The sequence below is a fragment of the Hippopotamus amphibius genome, chromosome 9 (genome assembly GCF_030028045.1).
Source record: "Hippopotamus amphibius kiboko isolate mHipAmp2 chromosome 9, mHipAmp2.hap2, whole genome shotgun sequence".
NCBI lineage: Eukaryota > Metazoa > Chordata > Mammalia > Artiodactyla > Hippopotamidae > Hippopotamus > Hippopotamus amphibius.
Window position 1 is genome coordinate 61,286,033 of NC_080194.1, and position 8,111 is coordinate 61,294,143.

The 8,111-nt window shown below is 37.6% G+C and overlaps 1 protein-coding gene across 1 annotated transcript; it reads right to left on the reverse strand.

Annotated features, from left to right (window-relative positions):
• Positions 1–7,145, reverse strand: LOC130860895 (tripartite motif-containing protein 43-like). Its single transcript, XM_057749435.1, has 6 exons — positions 6,744–7,145; positions 5,970–6,065; positions 3,003–3,233; positions 2,505–2,527; positions 1,564–1,661; positions 1–497 (listed from the first exon to the last, which is right to left on the reverse strand). Exons 1-6 carry the CDS (start codon positions 7,143–7,145, stop codon positions 1–3), a joined length of 1,347 nt encoding a protein of 448 aa, XP_057605418.1.
• Between the last annotated feature and the right edge of the window lie 966 nt (positions 7,146–8,111).

Consider the following 8,111-nt stretch of genomic DNA (forward strand, 5'->3'; position numbering starts at 1 on the left):
TCAGGGGTGTCCAGAGCAAAGAAAAGGTTTGAGAGAAGAGGAGAAGGAGCAGGAGAGGAAACTACAAATGAGGGAACTATTGGCCACATGGACAAAGCTCAGGACACCACCATCATAATCCAGGAACACCCCCACATGACCCAGAGGCCTTTTGACATATTGAGGTGATAGTGGGGAGGAGGTAAAGAGACTGCACTGATTGTTCTCTTGGATACAAAGAAGTAGAAAAATTCCCTCTGAGTCAAGCACCATGTCATCCTTCCTCCCGGCCCAAGAATCATGACAAAATCCGATTGCCCAGTTGCCACAGCCCGCCACATCCACCTCCCAGTAATGCTGCCCGGTAGTGAACGATTCAGCTCCCCAGGCAAGAAAATATTTGCATCTTGGTGGAGGGTTGTCAACACCAGGAGGATCAGGACCAGTCAGCAGACGTCTCAGATCTTCCAACACAGGGACATGACAAGTGACTGCTTCATTATCCAAGGCAATGTACGCTGCGGAAAGAAGGGAAAAAATCATATTAACAAGTAGCGTTATAAATCCCTGCTAGAAGTGAGCTTTATACAGTGTGTGGGTTTCCTAGTTTATTACTAGAAATAGGAAGCAGGACAGTAAGAGAGCTCTAGAAATCTCCAAGGTCAGCTGGTCTTTCTTCATAAGAAGATTTTAGCCAGACAAAAAAGGAAAAAATCATGATTTAAAAAAAATGTATAGGTGTGTGTGTGTATATGTATATGTAAAGAAGAGGCGTGTTGCTATATTTTGGCCGTTATTTTCTGTGGAATATTTGAAATTAGCAATTAACAAAAAATTCAGAGTTGGAAACAAAATTAGCTTGTCCCCTTCCTCAGAAAATGTACAATAATAAAAATGATATTAATAATAACTCCGAAAGAGTGCTCACTTTCCCTGACAAGGAGTTTTCACTAAAGCATGCAAAGTTAAAATAAAATTAAAGAAAAATTCATATTTTTTGAAGTGGTTTCATTGTGAGAATTTTCTGCCAGCATACCTTGAAAAGAAAAGGGATAAATCTGTTGAAATAATTTTTCAGCTTACTTTCCCAATGTTGTGCATAAACTGTGAATAAAATTTCACATTACCTTTGTAGTAAACTTGACCATACACAGTATTTTTGTATGACGTGAATAAAATATGTTTTGTATTTGTTACAAAGTCTTATCAATCAAGTTAAAACTCTCAAATCATCTCATAAGCAATGATAACCTCACTTAATGAAAACTTGGAATGCACTGAACGTACATGCAAGAGTTACATGTTTCGTGTGAGCAGTCAATACTATACCTCAGCCTACTACAGGCCATCAAGTATCTTTTCCTATCATTTACCATCCAGATAGCTTACTACAACCCATCATAAATGGCTTTTATTTACAGATATCAGTTAGTTTTTTCCCATATATATTATTCTCCCATAAGAGTAAGTTTGGTTACAAAAGTTCCCAGCAAAGAACCCACAGATCCAGAAATGGAGAAAGTCACCCCCAGGACACTACCAGAAGAGAGTGTACAGCTCTCCCACCAGAGGGCTGCCTGTTACCTTGGAATTGGCCGAGCCAGTCTAGCAGTCCAGGGATGGGCCATGAACTGAGCTGTGGGACTACAGGCTGGGGCGTGTGCAGCTGCACAGACTCACTCCTGCAAGGAGCAACACTTAATTCCTCACTTCGAGGTCAAAGTTTTCACCACAATGATTATATTTACATCCCTCTGAAGATGCTTCATTTCAGTCCTCATAATTAGGTTCAGAGGCCATGGAAGTAGTTCCCCAAACTAGGGAATGCAGTGCATGGCAATTTATTTTATGTAAATCAAATAAAATTCTGTCACGTTTGCTAATACTATAATCCTAGCATCCAATTCAAATCAATCATGACTATTTGGTTCCTCTGAGCCAATGTCGGGTCTACACAAAATTACTTGAAATTAAGGGCATTCAGGAAAGGCACTTTGATTTTTAATCCACCCTCGACACCACTGTCTGTATAACCACAGCTAGTGGTTGAGGAGCTTAGTCTGGGCAGCAATACAGCCTCCTAGGACCCAATTTTATTAAGGGCGTCATACAACCTTTCATTTTCAACTTTCCATGTGCTACACATGTAAACCCAACACCCTAATCATCCCCTTTTGCCCCTTCTATGCCCACTTCCACATTAGGTTTCTATAAAATCCTTATTTCTTGCACATAATCCTGTCATGACTTTAGGCACATTCCCACTGTTTTTACATTTCTAAAAATTAAATCAGAAATGATAATTGTCATCATGTGACCTTTGCACAGAACCCTGCAAATAACTCCCCTGTCAGCTCCAGTTTAGGCAAATTGAGCAAAGTTCTTTCTATTGATACCTTTTGAGTAGGGAAACAAATACATTGTAAAAGAAGTTATAGTGTCCTGATAACTTATGCTCCAATTTCAGCATCAACTGACTGATCACAGTTACAATTCTCAAAACTTGAAAACGAGGGCAAACTTACCTTTTTGACATGTTGTCATAATGCTGTAAAGAGAGAAACAGAAAAAATAAAATCTTAGTACACTTCGCAAGATTCAGAGTGGAGACGTACATTCTTATTCCCAAGGGTGGGTGAACTCAAATTTCAGCCAGTTGTATCACATGCAAGGAAATAGGAAACGGCAATGAGTTGTAAAGATCCTCAAATTTATCGTTTTTGCTGGGTCCAGATAAAAATTTATATATCTTCCAACAAGTCTCTCTGTTGCAGTTGTTCAGTAATTGAATGTATATTAGGGCAACTTAAGAATTATTCTCTGGGATTTCTTTTACCTCCTTTTCCATGAAGCTTTGTTATTTTAGCGTAGGGAAAGAATGGCCCTTGGTTATTTGCATTCCCCGGACAGATAAAACTCTTATCACAGCATCAGAAAGCATGATTTCAAACAGATAATGGAAGGCAAAGAGAGGGTGGATATTATCCAAGCAACACCATGACTCTCCAGTCCTCAGTCCTTACCTGGAGCAGCTCCATGTCTGATTTTCGGCACAATTCCTTGAGTTCCTCATATATTTGTCTTAAAAGTTTCTGCTTTAGGTCCATATTGTGCTGGCTTTCTTTGAGTTGTTGAAAAATCTCTTTGCTTTCCTCTTCTATTTTCTCTAAATAACGTTTCTCTTCGTGGTTGACTAGGTGACATACCTTCCAATATTCAGCACAGATCATCTTCCTCCACAGAGTCACAAAACCCTAGATTGACAATGAAATAATCAGGTCGTGCATTCTACTGATTTCATCCATGTCTGTTATCTATGATTGTCTTCTAACATTTAGTAACTTGGTACATTCATTAGACAGAGATTTGAGAATCTTTTTTTTTTCTTTTTGTTTTTGGTTCCACTCGATTTTTGTTTCATTGAACCTGAAGTCAATATCTTAACTCTAAACACTTTGCTTCAGATATCCACACTTTCTTAAAAACAGATACGTGTGATTTACTAACTGTGTTACATATTATACAGAGTACTCTAATGGCTAAATCTATTTAGTCTGTCTTATCCTCAGATATTTACTCTGCTTTTAGGGAATAATAGCGCATATTACTTCATACAATTAGATAAGAACTTTCTAAAATATTAACATCCCAGTCCACAAACTGCATGCAGACCAGAAGCTTGTGTGCATGCCTGCAGCTTCACTCCTCGTGCCTGAGGCCATATACTCCACTTCTTAGCTGACTTCCACCCTATCTTTAGAGGCATTGGTCAACAGACAACCACCTTCTGGTCTTAATTCCCATCTTCTCACTTTTTTTCACTTTCTCTTTTCCTTCTTTCCTCTCAACTTTTTAAAATAGTTGACTCACATTGTTTTAGGAAAGAGAAAAACATCCACCTTTGACCAAAGTTTTCATTTGGTTCTTGTGCTGTCATTTTTACTTCCAATGAGCAGAGTTTTTGATCACAAGTGTATATTCACTGTACTCCTTTACGAAACTCAATCTTCCATCAAAGCAATGAACTCTATTCAATTCCAAACACTTTAATGAAACCACATTCATCTTACCATCAAGAACCTTCTTTGCTGAATCCACATAGTTCTTACTGTGCACGTTACTAAGAACTTCCTATTACACCAATCCTTCTTTCTATAAAAGTATACACCTTGGGCTTCAAACAAACCCCTTTCTCTTTGTTTCCCTCTACCCATTTACTTTTACCAGCTCCTCTTTTCCTCATGGATCCATTAATACAGAAATTCCTCCAGTTATCTTCCCATGTAAAAATTGTATTATTTTCATCCTTAAAACACTCCTGCGGTAGCCATCTAATGCTTAGAATATACAGACAAGTGTGAAATGTGCCTGTTCAAACCAAATCTTTCACATAAGGTCCATTCCCATTTATCCAGTTGCCTGCTACCTATTTGTGTTAGAATATCTCCCAGAAACTCAAAGAGCAACATTTCTCAAATTAATGTTTTCTTAACCCAAAGCAGCATTTCCTCCTTTGTTTCTATCCTCAGTGATGTTGCACCTTCAGAGCAGAAACTAGGTCTCAGTTTTTAAATTTTATCCTCTTAATATTACACATCAAATAAATCCTATTTTCTGGCATTTTTCTACCTTAAAGAATATCTCTTGAATCCTATTATTTCCCATTATCTGTGGTCAATTTATTCCTGAAATTTCCTTTAGTGATTCTTCACCTTTCAGGTCTGACTTCCAATTTCTCTACACTTCCTCATTCTCCTTCAAATCAGGGTCTATGCAATGGAGAAACAATGGCAACTGTGGTGTGGGAAAAGGATAGGTTTATTTTGAGTTGTGCTGAGTTCAGTTATCTCTTCCTAAAAAAAACTCTTCCCCCCAAAAGCCACCTACCTCAACATCTACACTCATGTAGGCCCCTAACCAAGTGTGATCTTCCATAGTAAGTCTTTTCTGATCTTATGTAAAACTCAGCTGTCAAAATTACTTTTATTATTTACCTTTACTGCTGAATTTTTCTCAGAAGCATTTATCACAATGGATCACGCCACAAATGTTATATTTAGAATTGTTGATTGACTCTCCCCACTACTCTATTTGTTCCTTGAGTACAAGGAAATCTGTTCCTCTTGTCTATTTCTACATAGGCTTAGAAACGTTATGACACAGCAGGCACTCAACATTTCAAAGAAAAGATACTATAAATTATAACTTTAAGTATATCACCTTTAAATAATTGAGTTAATTCTGCCATATCTCCTTGTCATTCACAAAGCTCCATTTAAATGTCCTTTGTAGTGGTGAGAAGTGTCTGTTAATATTGCTTGTTTATACGTTTTCATCATTAAATCTTTACTTCCTTGAGAATCTAAATGTACTGTTGTTTCACCTCTCCTATTAGTGGTGCTCAATTCACATTTTTGAATCAACAAATAGATCCAAATTTCTCAGCCATGCATTTAGGTCACATTTTGAACAGATCTATGTTCCATTTCTAGCCATATCTCTTAGCACTGCCTCTCTAATAATATACGTGTCAACCAACATGAACTTTGTAGAATCTCAATATCCACACCATCCTCTAGTTTCTAGGTTTCAACTTTCACATATTAACCTGCCTGACATCCCCATGAATTTCCAACTTCAATTTGTCCTTTACCATCCAAATAGTCAGAGAATGTCATCCTGAATTTTCAAAGATTTTCCTTCTGAGAAACCCTGGGATTATCTCATTGACAAATTATGATTGTGATTTTTATACATCCTTTGGTGTGTTATGGTGTTACCCAGGAAATAAGGTCTTTTAGCTTGATATTTTGACTTTAGAAAGAAATCCTAACAAAGGGACATACTTCATTCTACATGATTAGATGAAAGCCTTTTGCTATTGGTTAGTCACTCAAAGAACCATAAACATGATTTTTAGTTCAGACTCTTATTGAATAATCACCAAGTGTCTCAAGCTGGTGCTGAATGAAATAGAATTTCTTGCTTACCTCCCAAGTCCTGATTTTGTTGGTTTCTCTCTTCAGATTTCTTTTGGTTTCTTGTATCTTTTCCCACATACACCTCATTTGCTTCAGAAGATTTTGCTGCAAAAGAACCAGCAATGTGAGTATCTGATAAGTTGATATTGAAATTTTTCAGACCCTAGGGGATGAAGGATAGCAGGGAATATCAGATAGATGATCACTCCAGAAGGCAAAGGGCCAATTTATTTTCACTGTTAAGCCCAAGCGTCTTCCTTGTAAGATGTTTATAACCATAGAATAGACATAACGCTGGAAATGATGTTTATCCATAGAAAAAACTGACCTTCAAACTGTATTTCACCTCACCAATTTTCATTAAGTAAATTCTGTCTCAGATTTTAGTTGTCCTGCTGCTCGTTCTCGCCTCCTACTCTATTATTTTAGCGAAAAAAAGTGTTTCTAAGTAAACTCTATGAGATTAGGCTTGTTGCAATCATGGTTATTGTGAATAAGAATCACTGAAATTAACAGAGTTGCCCATCTTGGTCTTAGACTTAACAGAGTTTCAAACATGATCAAAATCGTCATCACCATCCACTAGAGTTGTAAGATGTAAAATGTAAAAACTGAAGTGGCTAAGATTGAGAACATACTTTGTTCAATAGTTTATCCTAGGACCTGGCACATAATACTAGTTAGTATCTGCTTTATATTTTACATGAATGAAGAAAAATTATCTTCACTTTCTTTTGCATTCTCTCTCCCCAGATTCAGACTCCTGTCCTAGCCATTGCTCACCCGGTGTTCCTCAGCCATCCAGTCAATGAACCAATGTCTGTGGGCCACATGCTCCTCAGACTTACAGCAGTGTAGACAGAGCACATCCTTGGTAACCTCACAAAAGAAGTTCTTTGTTTCCATGTGTATCTCGCACATCTGTTCTTCAGAGCTTGGTAAGTAATTGGGTTCTGTCCGTCTGGCAACGAATACCTGTGTCTTCAAAACGATATTGGTTTTCAAGTTCATTTGATTGGGTGTTTCCCTGCACACAGGGCAGCGAGGAGGAGGATGGGCTTTCTCCCGGCAGAGACAGAGACACGGCATGCAAAAGCTGTGCCCACAGCCTAGGGTGACTGGGTCTATGAAATACTTCACACAGAGGGAACAGCCGAATCCATTTTGGAAGCTGTTGGAACCCATGTTTCTGAGGAGAGCAAAGAAAAGAAAACAAACATTATGTTGTTATGAGCTTTAAAAGAAGTGCCTTTTCAAAACCATTAACAGTACCCAGGGGCATAAGTCTTATTTACTTTCTACTCACATCAATATACTAGTGAAAATAGCTGGAAAGGCTATGTATTGCATCTAACAGAAAGAAGATGCTGAGTAACAGAGCATCCTCATGATATTCAGACATACTGATGTGTCAAACACAGTTTTTCCATTGGGGATTCTGTGTTGTCATACAATTTCACTGCAATCCCCTGCCACATAATATTGTTCACATTCCACCTAAAGCAACCCTCCTTAACCTTGTGCCAGTGATAGCAGTGAGAAGTTGTATGGCTATTTAATCTCATTTGGCCAATGAAGTTTGAAGAAAGTATTATTAGGAGGGTTTCGTCAATTATTATTATTTTTTGTTCATTAAAAGAAACATAAGCAAAAAACTGTTTTAGGTGCATCTGGGCAGTGTTTGAAGGTGAGGCATGGACTGTCTTTTTGTGACCACAAAGTGCATTTGCCTAGAGACCAAAGCATGCAACCTGAGAGCGACAGAGAAATGGAAGACATGGTTTTGGACAATGTCATTGAGGCAACAAATTAACCAACTCTGGGAATGACAATCAATAAATAAGAGGAATCAAGGAAATAGAAAAACATTTCACAACAATCAGAATTATTAATAAATTCAGGGAGGAATCATCAATGGATGTGAACCCATTTGGGGAAACAGGATCAGCCCAAAGATTATTTGTTAATAAGTTCCTCACATTATTATCATCTCCTATTAAATTGGTTATTTAAATTAAAGAAGACAGACTTGTAGTTATACATTGTGACTAAATATTTGGTTTAACTATATGATTACTGTTATCTTCTATGAGAACTTTAATGGGAAAGGCTTCTTATTTGCAAGGCTGAGAATTTATTTTTGGCCCAAAG